We start from the raw sequence: 18901 nt of genomic DNA on the forward strand, positions 1-18901 counted from the left end.
CCGTGCGATTGGACTGAGTGAACTCTCGGACGAGCTTCGCTGCGATCAGAGAAGGCTTGAAAGGCTCGTGAGTGACTGATGGTTTGATTGGATAGACTCGTGAATGACTGATGGTTTGATTCGATAGAGCCACGATCAGAGATTGAGGCCGCGAAGGGAAGTGAAAGATGTATCGGAGATTTGCTCGGCGTAGAGGCCGTACGGACACACCAGAGGGCTGTTCTGACCCTCCGGCAGAGCTCCGGCGGTAGCTTCGAAGGTGAACGTGGTTCAGTGGCCGGACTGGTATGAGAGATCGTCGAAATCGGAGGAAGCCATGAAAATTTTGGAATCTTCTTCTCTGAAGAAATGAAAAATGGTTTTGGATTTGGTTTTGGGGATTTTGAGTTTGGGATTGAAACGAGAGAGAGAGAGAGAGAGAGAGAGAGAGAGAGAGAGAGAGAGAGAGAGAGAGAGAGAGAGAGAGAGAGATGGTATTTTGAGGCAAAGGGTAATTCTGGAAACTCTATATAATTTGGGCTAGTTACCTAATAAACTAATAATTGGGCTATTATTTTAAAACCTATCTCTTCAAGTGGCTAGTTCTTTATCAATCTCTTTTTTAAATGATATATTATAAAAAACAAATAGATTGTAGTTTCCAAAAAAAAAAAAAGGAAAAAGAAAAAAGAAGCAAACAACTCGCGGTATTTTGTTAGCTTTTTAGATTCTATATTTGTGGGAGTTAGAAATACTCGCGTGCAAGGAGTGTATTTATTTTATGAAGAAGCAGTGCATAAAAAAAACAAGAATTTACTTTATGTTTATGTTTGATTAAAAAAATATATATTTATGTCAAGGGACGGAGCAGAGATGAGATATTTTAAAATAATAACTATAACTCCACCCATCATTTTAAAAAGAGAAATTACTCCATTTGCCATCGATTTCATAACATTTTCCCACTTTCCACCAAAAGACTAATTTTTTCTAAAATGCCACCGAGATGTCAACATTGTTGACATTTATGTCAACAATGTTGACATCTCATAGTAAAGGGCAAAAATAGATGTCAACATTGTTGACATAGATGGTGACATTTTGGGAAAAATTAGTCTTTTGGTGGAAAATGAGAAAATGTTATGAAATTGGTGGCAAATGAGACAATTTCTCTTTTAAAAACAATTATATTTTTGTTTATGTTTACATTTGATGCCGCTTCAACAATTCGGCCAGGACTCGTACTTTCCGAGCCGTGGACGTACGCATTTCTGGCCTTCCAGATCAGAAAACAAATTGTGGCGGGACTTTGCTAGACCTAGCTCGACATGCTCCGGGGAACCCGCTCGTTCTCGATCACGCCGTTTTGCACGCGGCTCAATTGCGACACGACATCAGAGGCTTGGAAGAGCTCTCCAATAACAGGTTGCTCCGACCTTTACCTCCCAAGATCGAGATCGGCTCTCACTCGGCTGAAAAATGTCCCTCCCACTCGCTTCCATCAATTGGACCATTGAGAGACACAAACCTCTGAATAAAGAAGAATTTATCACACATGTCTTATCTTTGTCCGCGGAGATGAATTTCCACCAAGAAACATAACGGCTACTGTATTTATTTTTGGTACCATAACTAATGTATCGGTACCTGACAAGAAACTCACTCGATTTTTTATTACTAGAAAATAGAAAGAGGGAGTATACCTATTCTATATTCAACCTATAGTTATCTGGTAATTACTTTAAATCATATATTCCTCGGATTTAAACATCCATCTTGAATCTCTGTGATTTTCATATACATGTTCACATTTCCCGTGGACTTAACAGGGAGTCAAAAAAGTCCTATGTTAAGTTTTGCATTTTGATTAAGGTGACAAATTATTTCTAGCGTTTCAAATAATCAACAAGACATGTGAATAAACATTTCTAGCATTAAAGATTGAAAAATATAACCAACTAAGCGACTTGAAATTTACTAATTTTCTTTTAACTAAAGTTTCAATTTTTTTTAAAGAGCCTTTTGGCAAGCATGACAACTGGAGTCAAATATATTATATCTAATACACATTTTGGGCAATCAGATATAATTTTGAAAAAAAAGACAATTAATTTCCTACATAGTAGGATTTGCCAACTATTTAAGAAAATCATTCCGTTTTTTTTTTCAAAATCAACTCTCTCTCTCTCTCTCTCTCTGCCCAAAGGACCCAAAATTCGACGACCTATTTTCCGTCTGCTTTGTCACCACCGGCTTGCTCATGGCCTCTGTCGAGACCGTCCTTGACTCGTCCCGCTACTTCGTGCTCATGATTGAGCACAACCACGTTAAGCACACCTTAGCCGGGTTGGGCTTCGCCGAGCGGAATCACGGTTCTTTTGACATATGTGTAGTTCATCATAGTTAATAGTCGTTAACTAACGTTAATAGTTACTGGTTGTGGTTTCAGATTTTTTTTTCTTCTGAATCGTGTATAGTTCATCACAGTTAATTATTGTAAATTAAAGTTAATGGTTGCACGGTTTCTATATTTTTCGAGTTTTTTTTACCCCAGAATCGTGTATAAAGCATCACTAAAGTTAATAGTTAATTATCTCTTGATTTTTGGGTTTCTACATAGTAAATAATCGGTGATTATTGTTAATAAGGGACCGTCTTCATCATTGTTTTCAAGATATTTTATGAGTTTCCACACGATTAATAATCTTTAATTATTGTTTATAGGTGATCATATTCCTCTTCTTCTTCGGGATTTTTTTTTCCCGTTTTGAGGGACATTAATAATTGGGCGGGCTAGATTTGTGGCCATTTTGAAACTTGTAATTGCATTTTAGCCACCTTTTAGATAATTTGTGACAATTGGCCATCTTCATTTATTACCAGGTGCAAATAGACATGTGTACCCCTACAACTTATTCCCGCCCAATGCTACGTGAATGTGTTACATGAGAAAAAAAAAACCAATAAATACGATTAATAAGGCATATTTAATGGTACACGTAACCAATTACACAATTTAAAAAAGAAAACCAAAACATATAAGCCATTCAACACATTAAAATCGCAGAAAAAAGCTCTTGGAGAAGATAAAGGCCACGTATCAATGATAATTAACAATAATTAATTCTGAACAAAACCATAAAAATATTGACGAAAAGAGATAAACAAACGCTTATTAACAAAAATTAACGATTATTTACTGTGAAGAACATATAATCTTGAGACCAGTACGTTATTAACGATTATTATTGATTATTAACTGTTATATATTACTAATTATTATTGCGAAAATTTGAAAAACATAAAAAATGAAACGTGTCATTTGTATAACGGTTTTTTTTTTTTTAAAGTTTATTTTGAAATCATAAAATCCAGATCTTATAATTAAGGAATTTAAAAAATAATGATATTTTTTTAATACGAAAATCAATTTTATTAATTAACTAATAAGGGTATATTCGGTACAAAATTAGTGGTTTCACTCGCCACATCATCAATTTGGCTAATTATCAATTATTAACTAAACGTTGGTTATAATAAAATTAATATGTTTTAAGTGGTTTAGTTGTTAACGATTCTCTTAATAATTTGCGTGTACTAGGGAAGCAGTTACCTAATTTGCAGGATTTTTTTAAGGTAAGTAAACAAAATGGGCGGCAATAGTTTAAAGGTATTTGGGTAAAAGGCTATTGACTAATATGTCATGGCTATTTATTATTTAACTAAAACTTTCAAAATGTTGGCCAAATTAAAATTACAACGTTTTAATATGTCTAATTTGCTTTAGTGCCCTTAAATAAATTTCGCTTTATTATAAAATAATAAATGTATCATTGGAGTTACATAAAACATTATTTTTTACCTTTGTGCTTTTCAATATTTGATTAAAACTTACAAGTTCATTATTGATACAAACATACTCTTCGGACTCATTTTTTTAACCCCGTAAATCATAAAAACTAATAACAAAACCACAAACTTTTTCACAAACGATGACTTAAGTATATACGATTCAAGCTAATATAAAAAGACCACGTATATGGAAATTCTATATTTTTAGTGAAAACATTCTTTCAAAATATGCGATGTATACCATCAGTAGGCGGTAGAGTCGCTGCTTGAGTGAACAATTTCCATGTAAATCGTACCAATCAGGACAATGAATAAATCCAAACTCAACCATTGTCTCATTCTTACCCAAGTATACAGACTATGTTTAGTCTCGAAGCACTATTTTACGCGTCTGACACTCAGGTTGATTGATATATCATTTGGTCTGAATTTATAATTTCGAGGTTCTAGTTCTAGACTATAATTAAAAATAATAATAAATTAGGAGGCACAAATCAAATAGGTTGTATAAGAAGTCAGCCAGAAAAGCGATTTCAAGAACTGTATAGCTTAACAAACAACGTAAGAAACACGATGAATGGTGTGGGCATATGAGCAGTAAACCGGCCCACAAAAACGACAAAAATAGTTGAACGCCGATGTACAACATAACATAATAAAATGGACACCAAGTGAGATCGATGTAGCCAGTTTTTTTAAGCAAGAATTCCCTTTTTTTGAACCTAAAACCCATCCACCCACAAGCGTCGTGCTTATGGAGCCCTATTTGGTCCAATTATCTATTTTCTGTCACCCTTAAAAACTGACTTTTTTTCTTCTTCTTTTCTTCAGAGCGGGTGATAAGGTACATAGCCTAGAAAGCCGGTGACACTGGTGACAACGTCGTTGCACCGGGTCAATAGGCTCAGCATCTGCTGGGAAATGTCCACAACGCTGCTACTTTGTTGTGGTGGTGGTGGTGGTGCACCGGAATTCAAACTGGTTCTGGGTCCCATCGCCAACACATCATGATGATGATGATGGTGAATATGCGAATTGTGGTTAAGTGGGGGTAGTTTCGCAAATTGAGGAGGGAGCGGGAGAATCGGAGGAACAACGTTTCGAACAAGGGTAAAATCCATTTCAACAGACGATGAACTAGTTGGAGGAGGAACAAGTGCACCACCACTATTCTTGTTATTCCTATTAGCAGGTAAGGAAGAAGAAGGCTCAGCCCTAGTAGTGGTAATAGTAGCTTCTTCGCCGCCCAACATGAACTTCACACGCGGAGTACCTCTATTGTTCCCGGCGGCCGGCTCGTCGGCTGGGGGCTTCTTCAGGCAGGACTTGAGGTGGAGTGCGGGGCGGATGGGATCCGAGTCCCTGACCCGCGGGGCCTCGGTCGGGTTGTCGTCGGTCCCGAGCTCGGGGGCTTCGGCGGAGGAGCCGTAGTCTTTGACGAAGCACCTCATGCCTGGCGGGCCGAACAAGCTCGTGTTTGCGGCGGCGTATCTGCAAGCGGCCTGGGCGTCGGACCGGTGGAGGAACACGATCCGGCATGTCTGTGACTTCCAGAACACGCGGAGGCCCGACTGGTCTATCGGCCCGAACCGGGCGAATCTCGCCTTCAGCTCCGCTGGGGACGGCAGAGACGTCTTGGGAGGGAATTTCATCACCAGCATCGTGGGCTCTGATCTCTTGGATGAATCCAGCTTCGTTCTTCGACCAAGAGGGACCGCTGCTTCTCTTCCTTCTCCGCTGCGGTACGCTTCTGGAGTTTTCTGGGTGCTTTTCTTCTCTGCTGTCAGGGTTTTAATGTCGTTGACTTTCTTTGACCTCTTTGCTGCAATGTCCTCTTGACGATCAGATGAGGACCGCTTTCGCCCAGCTATTGTTGGATCCTCCGATCTGAACGTGGGTTTTGCCGGTTTTGTGGATGGAAGGTCTCTGATGGGCTCGGCGGAGCTGTTATCGGAGGCTCCGACGCTCGCGGGAGATTTAGAGGGACGAGGTTCGAGTGCTTCAGACTCTGGTGGTGGTGACTGAGACAGACTTTTCTGGTAAACGAGCGACCTAAATTGCAGAAAGAACTTCCGAACGATCGCCGGGCTGCTTCTTTCCTTTCCATGAAATGGATCGAGAGCAAGGACTTGCAAATCACTCAAGAGTTGTGGAAGTTCGAGCTTGGTAATCCCGAGGTCGCTTGATTCCAATGTTCCAGAGGAATCGTACAAGTTACTAGAAGAAGCAATTTTCTTAGATTGTTTTACCTTGAGCTCTTTTTTAGGAGTCAGACTAGGCTTGGCTGTTTTTCCCACTTTTTTCACAGCTGATAGACCCGCATTTTTAGGAACTGAATGCTTCTGTAGCTTCTTAGAGCTTGTCTCTGTGTCTGATTGCTTCTTCTTTTTCTTTTTCGTTCCCTCTCCCACTGGGTTCTCGGCGTCTGGTTCTTCCCGGGGCCGCTTAAGTTTTGTCTTTTTCCCTCCGCCAACCTTGCTATGTCCACTTGAAGGCTTCGCGCCACTTGATGACTGACCTTCAACAATCTGACCGTCGTGAATTGTTCCCATTCCACGGTTCCCATCCTCCCGATCTGTGGACATCGACTCTGCCGACCCATGAGCTTCAAGATTTGAAGATTGTGATGCACCATCGGTTTTCAATGTCACATCCCCCAATAAGTCACTTTTCTCTGCGCCTTTAGAGACCGGGATGCAACCTGAAACAGACTCAGATCCCTCGTACACTTCACTCAGAACACCCTTGCCCTTATCAAGAGAAGACTTCGAGTCTATAGACACATCTTGGGCAACATTAGAACGGCTAGATGATCCCTGATTGATGGTTACAGCTTCGCCTCCAATTGAATTTGAATCCGCATCAGTCTTGTTAACAATCTCAGGCTTCTGAAAATCCTTGTCTCCAACTGCCACAGATCCCTCCGAAGAAGCCAATGGCACTGCAGAGTTCTCCTTCCCTTGGCCATTCTGGCTGCCCTTTTTCAAGTTACTGGATTCATCTCTACGCTTGAGAAGGTACTTGTCCTTTTTGGAGCTGTCTTTAACTTTCTTTTCTTTAGTAGCACTTTTACCACCACCTAGAGTTTCTGCGATCACCAATGGACCGCTCAAAGGTGCTGTGCACGATATGAACTCATCAGAACCGAAATAAAAATGCATAGCTAATAACAATAAGCTTGAGACAATAATAAATAAATAAAGAATAGCGAGTTTAAACGATCTTGTAAATAAGCGAAACCATCAGCACGTGAGATGGTTCAAGAGTTCAACTCAAATACTGCAAATTTGCTCCTTTTTTGTTTGTTTAAAAACCAACTCCCAGCTTGTCAACACGTTTTCAGTGAGGCAAAATGATAAATGCACTTAACATCAACTGCATTCTATGTCCCATCTTATATATTACATGCCATTGAAATTTGAAACCAATATGGCAGTGACAGTACCACCTCATTTTCCATCTACTAACAAGTGCAAGACTCATTTCACGCTCTTACAATTTACTTACCAATGTAAAACCCTCTCTGCCTTCTTTGTATTTTTTTCAGAATGGCCGCTTAATAATAAAAATGTCCCTTGTTTCTTTTAAAAATAAATTATTTACCAATGTAAACTATTCAATAAAAGCCTGGCTCAAACACCTACTTAAATAATTTCTATATTTACTCTTATCTGCGAATGTAGACTATTCAATTTGTCCTGAAGCTACTCGTATGTTAGCAAGCACAATGTCAACGTACATGAAAGCTCATTGTACAATCATTAACCACACACAAGTTCACTAATCACAATATCCTTTTCCAGTATAACTACCAATACAAATTCAAGGAAACGGGAATTATTACCTCGAGGTGGCTGCTTAGCTTGATCCCGCAAATCAGCCCGGTCGTGCGCTGGTCGTCCAGGCTGAACACCAAATGCCTGTGCGTAAGTCACATCAAATTCCTCGAACACAGCCTTCCGATAAGCAGTGACGGTGGCCTTATTCTTCACGAACTCGAGATCCTTCTCATTTCCGATGCACGGCGACAACGCCAAGTTCTTCACAAAGGACAAGGCTTCCCTCGGCCTGAAGCTGTCCCTCGCTGTCTGAATCTGCTTCGCGGAGTAGACCGCGTGCGGCTCGTAATCGGGCACGTCCACCACGAAATAGCCCTTCACGCTCGTGGCCCGGAAGCTGTAAGGGCTCCGACACTTGCAGGCCAATCCCAGGCCGCACCGCCGGCTCGCCTCGTCAACGGCCTCTTCCACGGCCTTGGTGAAGTTCCGTGAGCTCGTCTGCTTCGATTTCTCAGTGAAATTGACGTCGAAGGGGATGAAATCTGCCGGGTCGAACCACCCATAGCTGCTGTCTCCGAAGAAAGCCACCAAAACATGGCCTTCTCTTCTCGTCCGACGGACCTGAGAAGTTGCAAAAGCCTCGTTGAATATATGGCCCGGCCACCACGGATGGGATTTCACTTTTCCCCACACCAAGTCGCCGACGTCGAAGCCGTACCTCTGAGCTCTCGATGTTGCCATTTGACCGCTGTTCTCGTTCGCCACAAAGTCATCGAACTCGGAGAGAAGAGAGTTGAACTGAGAGCCATTGCTTTTCACCGTTTGGCCTTCTTCTTCATCTTCTTCTTCATCATCGGCGCTCGAGCTCTCAACTTTGACCTCTGCCTCCGTCGCTTCCATTTCTCCTCCTTCACTCTCCTTCGAGACATCTGTCTTAACCCTAGCCTCCTCCGAAACCCTAGGACCATCAGAGGAACCTTGAGCCCCCGAATCGAGGTCCATTTCCGAAACCCTAGCTTCGTCGATCACTCTCGAATCCGAAGTCCGCTCTTTCGAGATTCTCGATTTCGCATCCTCGGACGGTTCTTCAATGAATTCGGGTTTCGTATCGAGCTCGCCATCGCTGTTTTTCGTCAGGGAAACCATCGGATAAGCTTCGGTACCCGCAAAACCCTAGGGTAATGGACAAAGCATGACGTTCTTTCACCGCCTCAGAGTTAACGACAACCGAAATGGATTCAACGTAGTAGGATATCGAGCGAAAGTGCGCGAATGAAAGTTAAGACGAGGAGAAATGAGATCGAGAGAGTTTTTAAACGGCGAGAAAATCTGGGGATTAAGGAGAGAAATTAGTCACTGGAAAAAGGATTATTTCTGGGGCTTTTTTTTGGGGACTCGTCATTTTACTCTCGCGATGCCGAGAGATTATGTGCTCATCGAGCACAGCACCTTTGTGCGACGACACGTCGTCGTAACAATAATAATTATTTTCTCTCACATCACTTTTTTTTTTTTTTTTTTAGTATTTTGTAAATTTATCTCTTAATTTTTTTCTTAAAAAAAATCTCTTAATTTTTAATTTTGTTGAATGTTTGATACGATATATCCAAGAAGGAAGCCAGGATTTTGAACCAGGGACTTAATATACGAAAAAAAAATTCTAAAATAGTTGATTTTTAAATTTTTAGGATAAAAAAGTTAAATTTAGCAAAAAGTGCAAAAAACTATGTTATCGAAGAGAATATAGAAGAATTCAACCAACAATGGTATTTCATTTTTATCAAAAAAATATATAATATCTTAAATAAAATGTAAGTCAACATTGTTCGATAATGGTGATTCATGAACTATGCAACATCTTTGTCGTTGGAGATAAGAATTGAAGGCATTAGCGGAAGGACCAATATACTTAAGGTAACTTCAATTATCAGATTTACAAGAAATGTGTCTACAATATTGTTCATAAACAACTTATCTACCAACTCAAATAAGTTGTTTCCTTCAAAATATCAAACAATGATATCACGGAATTTTGAAAAAACTCAATTTCACATTGTTTCCTCAAAAAACCATTATTTAAGACAATTATGTTAATTATTGTAAGGTGTCGTAAATGTTTTGTAAGCTGTTGTGTAGTGTCATATAATGTCATTAAGAAGTAGGTGTTTCATGGTCTGTCGTATCATGGCGTGTCGTAGTGTCATCGCTATGTCGTTATGTGCCATAGTCTATTGTCATATAATATTGCACAAGGGTCATATTTTATCGAGATTTGACATATTTATCTTTTTTTTAGCGGTGGCCATGTATATCTCATTCCAAGTTTGTTTTCAAATCGATATCTTTTTTAATGTAAAATTATATACAAATACAGGGCATTACTAGGAGAAGAGCATGCAAGCAAGGGGTATAAAACCCTTTATTGTCAATGTAGGGTCAATTAATGTCATTAAAACTTAAAAAGTAAAAAAAAAAAAAACTGTTTTCGTGATGTCTCTTAAGTTGTTCTAACAAGTTATTAAATAACTTACCATTTTAGAAAATTAGGCAAACTAAAATAAACTATAAATAAAGAGACAATGAGTTGATAACTCAGTTAGACCAATCGTGTCTACTTCTGGAAGATGATATTCTCAGTGGAAATAGAACTTTACTAGACGGTAGAATAAGTACAACAATGGACAACCATGGATGATCTGTTGGAATCGATCTAGGGTTTAAGAAAAAGATTAAACGCTTCGCAAAGCGGCGGAATTTTAAAAATTTTCTTTTTAAGTAAAACTAGTTTTTACTAACCTAGACAAGAGCATATGCATGTAAATAAAAACTAATATGAGCTATTAAAGTTACTAACCTTTCTTGAAGCTTGAACCTTGTAGAAGCTTTTGGAAAGTTGCAACGCTCGTCTCCCCTCGCAGCACGTCTCTCTTTCTTTCCTCGGCACCTCGAGCAACCACGAAAGTTTCTATCACTAAATCACTCGAAAAGAAGGAATCAGTGAGTGGGCACTTTTAAACACTACGACTTGAGAACGAGTCTCGAAGTCGCAGAGCTAAAGACTAGGTCGAGTGAGGACCTAGGTGCCAAGACAAGAGAAAACCGAAAATAAACTAGAGAGAGAGAGAAGAGGACTTCGGCCAAGTTCTAGAGAGAGAGTCTCTCAAATCTCTTAAACTTGGATGAATCAATTGTGAGGAAATGAGGCTCCTATTTATAGGAGAGGTCTCACCTTCAATAAGGTAGTTTCCTCTTCTATAGAATATCACATATTCATGAGCAAAATAACCCTTATTTCTCATTCCTCTTAGGCGCCCAAGGCAGCCTTCTAGAAGGCTAGGATTTGTTTCCTTTTTTGTTCCTTGGCTTGCCTATTAGTCTCTTGGCCGAAATTCCCCATGCTTGTGTGGGAAATTTGTTTCCTCTTTTTCTTTTGGCAAGTATCTAAATACATTTATGCACAAAATAAACTCTCTTTCCTTAGGTATGTTGGGCGCCCAACATGTCTCTAGAAGGAGCTTCTAGAAGCTTCTTCATTTATTCATGAGAACATGAAAAAAGCCCATTAAGAATTTTCAATAAAATTCTTATGAAATGAAATTAATTCACAAGGCCCAATGATCAAGTCATGGCCGAGTGAAACATGTCACAAAATGACCTTGTCCAAAAATTTATTGACATTCATTTCATCCTTTGTCTCAAAAGACAAAAATACCCTTTTAACTATTTTCGTTCTTGTTTTGGCTTAGCTTCCAGTTTAACTATTCCTATCGATGTGATTCGTGACAGTGACCTCATGGACCCAAATGAACAAAGCTTTAGCTAAACACTTGGACTCAAAAGTTCACAAACCTTTTCCAAGTTTAGCTTAATGCCAACTGACTCCACTAAAGAGCTGACACTGAAAATCTCTCGGTTCAAATGAATTTATTTTCTACTCAAGAATTCGACCTAATTATGATGAGCGGATCCACTGAATATTATCTATGTTTACCCTTCATGAATGTCATCAGCTAGTCGGGATTTACTAAATTACCATTTTACCCTTCTAGCTGTTATTTCCTCAACTCCTTTGTCGCTTGTGAATAAGTTAGAAACAATGTATTGACGAGGAGCTAACAAGTCACATTGTTTCATCCAAAAGAGTCAAGACTCAATTTGGACACTGGCCAGTTCATTTATTCACACTCCAAGGAACAAAGCATGAGGTGACATACATTGCATTTCAGCAATCTTGTACATGAATTCCATATCTATGAGAACTTCACAAAGTTACTCATGACAGACTCACAACTTAGTACTTCACCAATAGGCCTTGTTCGGAATCACATAGTGAGTCCGAACTTTGACTTTCTCAAATGAGAATACTAAGGTGTGAAATGGCATGTCTCATTTCAGGATTAAGGTAAGCATGATGCAATTCATACATAGTGACTTCGAGACATAAGAGGTTAAATGGTTTGTTCTTATCTTGTCTCTAGAAGTGCACTGGTCAATTCAGTACCTTCGGAAGATACCTAGAAGAACTATAGAGTTCCTAACTCTCAATGCCTCATAACCAGACATCATAGATTCTTCTAACAATCATACTGAGGTCAATAGTCCTTTGACCCTAAGATTGCGAATATATCGTTTTAAGCAAACTACGAAGAGTTTGTTCATGCAAATCTACATTTGTCTCTTCGTAAGTTGTTAAGTTTGTTTATGGACTAAAAGACTATGGTTTTATCATAAAGCTTCAGACAAGGAAGATTGAATGAACGTTTCAACTTTATTAATGAATGAATAGGCAATTACAAGCAAGAGTCTTCGTAAGACTATATGATATCAAATGTACATCAATAGACACTACTACTCTTCTTGTGGGCACCATTGACAACAAACTCCCACTTGACTCAAAGAAGATGTGAGTAGTCCTACATGCCTAATCCCTCTCGAAGTCGGTCGAAGACCATGTTCGCTAGGGCCTTGGTGAATGGATCTGCCAGAGATCTACTTCACCTCCACGTCTCCGCGTTGCGCGATCTCTCGAATCAAATGGTATTTCCTCTAAATATGTTTAGAGCGCTTATGGCTTCTAGGTTCCTTTGAGTTAGCGACAGCCCCACTATTATCACAATAAAGGGTCATGGGCTCGTCGACGTTTGGAACAATTTCCAAATACTTAAGGAATTTTCTAAGCCATACAGCCTCTTTGGATGCTTCACAAGCAGCCACATATTCTGCTTTCATTGTGGAGTCAGCAATGCAAGATTGCTTAATACTTCTCCACACAACAGCTCCACCATTAAGGATGAACACAGATCCCGAAGTGGATTTCCTGGAATCCTTATCCGCTTGAAAATCGGAGTCGGTATATCCCGTCATAGTCAGGTCAGTACCTGAGTATGTAAGCATCAAGTTCCTAGTTCTTCGAAGATACTTAAGAACATGCTTAACAGCAATCCAGTGCTCGGGTCCAGGGTTGGATTGGAAACGACTAACTACGCCAACGGCGAAACATATATCAGGTCGGGTGCAAAGCATAGCATACATGAGGCTTCCTACGGCAGAGGCGTAAGGAATTTTCCTCATGTCTTCAATCTCTTGTGCAGTCTTGGGAGACTGGTCCTTAGAGAGTGAAACTCCATGCCTAAAGGGTGTTTGACCCCTCTTGCAGTCTTGCATCGAGAAGCGATCCATCACCTTATCAATATAAGATGCTTGAGAGAGCGACAGGGTCCGGTTTTTCCTATCTCGAAAGATTTGGATTCCCAGAATGTACGCGGCTTCTCCTAGATCCTTCATATCGAATTGCTTTGCTAGCCAGACCTTAACCTCAGATAACTTACCCACGTCATTACCAATGAGTAGTATATCATCGACATATAGTACCAGAAACACAACTCTGCCTTCGTGTATTAACTTGTAAACACAAGGCTCATCTATTGACTGTTCAAAGCCGAAGCTCTTTACAGTTTCATCGAATCTAATATTCCATGACCTAGATGCTTGCTTTAGTCCATAAATGGATTTAAGCAACTCACAAACCTTGGTCTCTTGACCTTTATCCACGAAACCGTCTGGTTGAGCCATGTAAATGCGCTCGTCAAGATTGCCATTTAGAAAAGCTGTCTTGACATCCATTTGCCAGATCTCATAGTCGAGAGCTGCAGCTATGGATAGGAGTATGCGGATGGATTTAAGCATCGCGACTGGCGAGAAGGTTTCTTCATAGTCAATCCCTTCTTGTTGGGTATAACCCTTCGCCACAAGTCGTGCTTTGAACGTCTCAACGTTCCCATCAGGACCCATTTTCTTCTTGTATATCCACTTACACCCTACGGGTTTAATCCCTTCAGGAAGGTCTACAAGTTTCCAGACTTTGTTGACATACATCGAGTGCATCTCAACTTTCATGGCGTCAAGCCAAAGGTTTGATTCAGAACAAGCCATTGCTTGGCTATAGGAAACAGGATCATCCATGTCAGAGACGGCTACGAGAGAGTCTCCATAAGACATGTACCTGTCAGGCTTTTGAGTAGCCCTCCCACTACGTCGAAGTACTACTTGACGAGATTCTGATGAGTTAGGTTGTGTTTCAGTTGGGGTAAGAACAGTTCTTACAGATGAGGTAGAAGCTTCCTCACCCAACTTTTCTTCAAGCACAATTTTGCTTCTAGGTTTTGCATCATTCATAAAGTCCTCCTCGAGGAAACGAGCATTCGTGCTAACGAAAGTCTTATCGTCCTCGGGACTATAGAAAATGAAACCTTTGGTTTCCTTTGGATATCCTACAAACAGGCACAATTCTGACCTACTAGCCAACTTGCTAGTCTTTTGCCTTAGCACATGTGCAGGGCAACCCCAAATTCGGATGTGGCCCAAACTTACTTTACGGCCAGTCCATCTTTCATAAGGAGTACCAGGAACCGTTTTAGACGGAACTTGGTTCAGAATGTAAGCGGCTGTTTCGAGGGCATATCCCCAAAAGGAAAACGGGAGTGATGAGTAACTCATCATCGATCTAACCATCTCCATAAGAGTTCGGTTTCTTCTCTCTGACACTCCGTTTTGTTGAGGTGTGCCAGGTGCGGTAAGCTGAGAAGCAATACCTTCTTCTTTAAGAAAGTCATCGAACTCTCCAGACATATACTCACCACCTCGATCAGATCGAAGGGTTTTGATCACTTTGCCAGTTTGCTTTTCCACTAAAGCCCTAAAGACCTTAAATACGTTAAAGGTCTCGGATTTGTGTTTGAGCAAATAGACAAACCCATATCGTGAGTAATCATCAGTGAAGGTAACGAAGTATTCGTATCCTCCACGTGCCTGTTGGCTGAGCGGACCACATACATCAGAATGTATTAGTTCCAGCAACTCAGTGGCTCTTCGACCTTTATCAGAGAAAGGTCGCTTAGTCATTTTTCCTTCTATGCAGGATTCACAAGTAGGTAGTGAACCTATTGCAGAGGCTTGGAGTGGACCATCCCTCACAAGTCTCTTAATCCTTTCTAGACTGATATGACCAAGTCTTAAGTGCCATAGGTGTGTTGATTTTGTTAGATCGGAGGATTCAGAAAGTTTGATCCTCTTTGGCTCCCTAATTAGATCATTATCTATTTCGGTGTCTAAAAGAGAAGGTTGAGTGGGATAGATGTAGAAAAGAGCATTCTTCATACATGCGTCAGTGACAAAAGAATTATCAGGAAACGAAATACGAATTCCATTCTTAATGAACTTTAAACAATAATCTTGCTCACGAAGACGAGCAACGGATATTAAGTTCTTCCCAAAGGTAGGAACAAAATAAACATTATTCAAGTTTAAAGTGCGGTCTTCAAAAGACAGCGTCACGGATCCCACAGCCTTTGCAGACACCAGGCTCCCATCACCCCATTTGAAACAGAACTCGCCTTCCTCTAAGCTTTTGGTTTTCTTGAAACCATTCAAGGAACAGCAAATATGGTTAGTAGCAGCGGAGTCAAGAATCCACGTTGATACATTATCAGCTACTAAGCATGCTTCGGTAACTAGTACAATACTATGTTCCTTTGCTTTGAGATAGGCGGGACAGTTCTTTTTATCGGCCTTGTAAGGTCTCTTCACAGTTTCAGAGGCGGAGGCTTTTTGCTCAGTAGCATGTGCCTCTCCTTGATTCCTCTTTCTCTTAGTGAAACCTACAGCAGTGTGAAGTTCCTCCATAAGTTTGGTAGCAGTGTACTCTAGCTTGTTTATGGAGTAGTTCATCTTGGAGGTATCAAGAGACGCGGGGAGAGTTTCTAAGATCATATCTATGAGATTCTTCCCATCAGTCTCAGATCCTAGGATTTCCATTTTATTTAGAAAACTAATGATCAGTATCATAAAGTCTCTAACAGGAGTCCTAGCCTTCATATGACAGTTCATAAACTGTCGGACTGCTTTTTGCCTTGCTTGACGCCTTTGCCCTCCAAAACTCTCAAGGAGATTGTAGAGCATGTCGGCGGCAGTCTCGATGTCACGATGTTGCTTTTTCAGCATATTGTTCATAGATGCTAAGATATAGCACCTCACAATCTCATCGGATCGAAGCCAGGCCGCTAAGGCGTCATTGTCCTCTTGAGTTGAATCATCATTCGTCAGAGGAGGACACGGGGTGGTGAGTACCCATTTGTGCTTGTTAACGGTAGGTATTATGTCGAGGTTACGTTTCGAGTCTATGTAGTTTTCGTTTTCGAGTTTGTTCGAGGAAAGAATGAAAGAGAGAGAGTTGGGAGACATATTGCCTATAAAAGTTGAAACAAGTTTATGATTAGTCTTTGGTTTAGGATTTAAGTTTGTTTAAGACTTTATAAAATCCAAAGGTGTTATGAACGAAATGACACTTTACTCCTTCGAGGGAAGGCCGCAACGAGTCTCCTTTCATAAGTAAATGACTCATCATTAATGCATAGCCAAGATGTCAATACATCAATTTTGACTAGCCACCTTGTAAATTGGTTTGATCACTCACATCCTTTCGCAGGGCCTCGAGGGAGGATTACTAGGGATTGAGTCTAAGTGTGTAACCAACCACTTAGTCCAAAAGATTGACTTTGAAAAACAATCCGCCGAGGGGAGGTCTTGTCATCATCGTCTCACTCTCGGACGTAGCTCATTGAGCAATGATCAGAGCAAAGCGCCCTTGAGTACTCTCATTTAAGAGAGGGCCACGAGGGTGACTCTTAGTCCGGCGACACTTGCACTTTTCATTAGTGTTGGGGATCGTGGGTTACAAACAACAAGTATAACCCTCCCACTTAGTTTTTGGAGTTGGTTCATCGACTCTTTTAAGTTCGGAAACAAATTTCCTAGTTAGAGAGCGACAGAGCGGACAACTAGAAGAGAATCCTAGATCGACATGTTCAGAGCAGTATTAGTGCATAAAGGCACAAGGGACATACTCGATCTTTTCCTATTTTCTATTTCGGGAAAGTGCGTGAGGGAAGTGTGAACTTCAACTCACTCGAACACTTGAAAGTTTGAGATTACACATCTTTTTATTTTTCGGCTTGTCTACAAGGAGACCTCCCACTCAAATTTTCAAGAGCATATAGATTTTGAACATATGTGATATAGATATAGTTTTGAAAACATTTTGAAAACTTATTTGATTTGGATGACAAAATATTTTCAAGTTTGAAAGTGAAAACGGTTTTTCAAGATTCAAACTAGTTTTGTAAAAATTCAATTTCAATTAATCTTTCAAAAATCAAAACTTTTAATCTTTACACATCATGTTTATAATCATATGAAAAACATTTTTGCTCAAGAAAATTTTCTCATTTGAGTTCTATAACTCATGGTAGTGGGGTTTGAAAATCCGGATTTCTAAAAAACTGGAGTTTCAGACAGCCGCGCACCTCGGAGTAAAATCGCCATAACTGGCGGCTCCGATGTCCTTTTGAGCCGAAACCGGTGGCATTGGACAGAGGACAGACAGAGCTTTAATTTGATTCAAGAATCATTAAATTTTGATTTCTGAGCAGAGAGTTATGCCGCTTTTAATGCGGGTTTACATTCCAGCTCGAAGAAAAAGAAATAAATTAAAGTTTTGTCCTTTTAGGTGCGAAAAAGAATCGAGTGTAACGGAACGTTTTAAGATGTTGTTTAAAGCTTTTATTTGTGTTTTATTAGCAGGGTAATAACAATGCATAAAAGAAATAACAACAAGCATAAAACGATTCAAGTAAAAATAAGAAACTAGCAAGATAACAAAACTAGTCACAAAATTTTACTCGAAATTTCTCAAACCTTTAAAACACGTTTTTTAATATAAAAAATTAAAAACTTTTAGAACTGATTCTAATGTGTTTTAACATCATCCCAAACTCATAGAAAAACAACATGCTTTTTAATTTAAAGACAAGAGCAATAAATTAAAAAAAATCTAAGATTACAATTCTAACTTGTCACAAAATTAGTAAACTTTCGAAAACGATTTTCAAGCTCATAATTTAAAAACATGCACATGCATTCCTTTGACCATAGCTCTGATACCATTTGTTGGAATCGATCTAGGGTTTAAGAAAAAGATTAAACGCTTCGCAAAGCGGCGGAATTTTAAAAATTTTCTTTTTAAGTAAAACTAGTTTTTACTAACCTAGACAAGAGCATATGCATGTAAATAAAAACTAATATGAGCTATTAAAGTTACTAACCTTTCTTGAAGCTTGAACCTTGTAGAAGCTTTTGGAAAGTTGCAACGCTCGTCTCCCCTCGCAGCACGTCTCTCTTTCTTTCCTCGGCACCTCGAGCAACCACGAAAGTTTCTATCACTAAATCACTCGAAAAGAAGGAATCAGTGAGTGGGCACTTTTAAACACTACGACTTGAGAACGAGTCTCGAAGTCGCAGAGCTAAAGACTAGGTCGAGTGAGGACCTAGGTGCCAAGACAAGAGAAAACCGAAAATAAACTAGAGAGAGAGAGAAGAGGACTTCGGCCAAGTTCTAGAGAGAGAGTCTCTCAAATCTCTTAAACTTGGATGAATCAATTGTGAGGAAATGAGGCTCCTATTTATAGGAGAGGTCTCACCTTCAATAAGGTAGTTTCCTCTTCTATAGAATATCACATATTCATGAGCAAAATAACCCTTATTTCTCATTCCTCTTAGGCGCCCAAGGCAGCCTTCTAGAAGGCTAGGATTTGTTTCCTTTTTTGTTCCTTGGCTTGCCTATTAGTCTCTTGGCCGAAATTCCCCATGCTTGTGTGGGAAATTTGTTTCCTCTTTTTCTTTTGGCAAGTATCTAAATACATTTATGCACAAAATAAACTCTCTTTCCTTAGGTATGT

At 39.9% G+C, this 18901-nt stretch overlaps 1 protein-coding gene across 1 annotated transcript; it reads right to left on the reverse strand.

Moving 5' to 3' along the window:
- Positions 1–4291: 4291 nt before the first annotated feature.
- LOC149380700 (PWWP domain-containing protein 1-like) lies at positions 4292–9080 on the reverse strand. The gene is made up of 2 exons (XM_089630278.1): positions 7676–9080; positions 4292–6949 (listed from the first exon to the last, which is right to left on the reverse strand). Exons 1-2 carry the CDS (start codon positions 8754–8756, stop codon positions 4659–4661), a joined length of 3372 nt encoding a protein of 1123 aa, XP_089486404.1. The 5' UTR covers positions 8757–9080; the 3' UTR covers positions 4292–4658.
- Between the last annotated feature and the right edge of the window lie 9821 nt (positions 9081–18901).

This window comes from Urtica dioica, chromosome 11, assembly GCF_054948205.1.
Source record: "Urtica dioica subsp. dioica isolate 48M chromosome 11, U.dioica_male_clone48M_v1_H2, whole genome shotgun sequence".
NCBI lineage: Eukaryota > Viridiplantae > Streptophyta > Magnoliopsida > Rosales > Urticaceae > Urtica > Urtica dioica.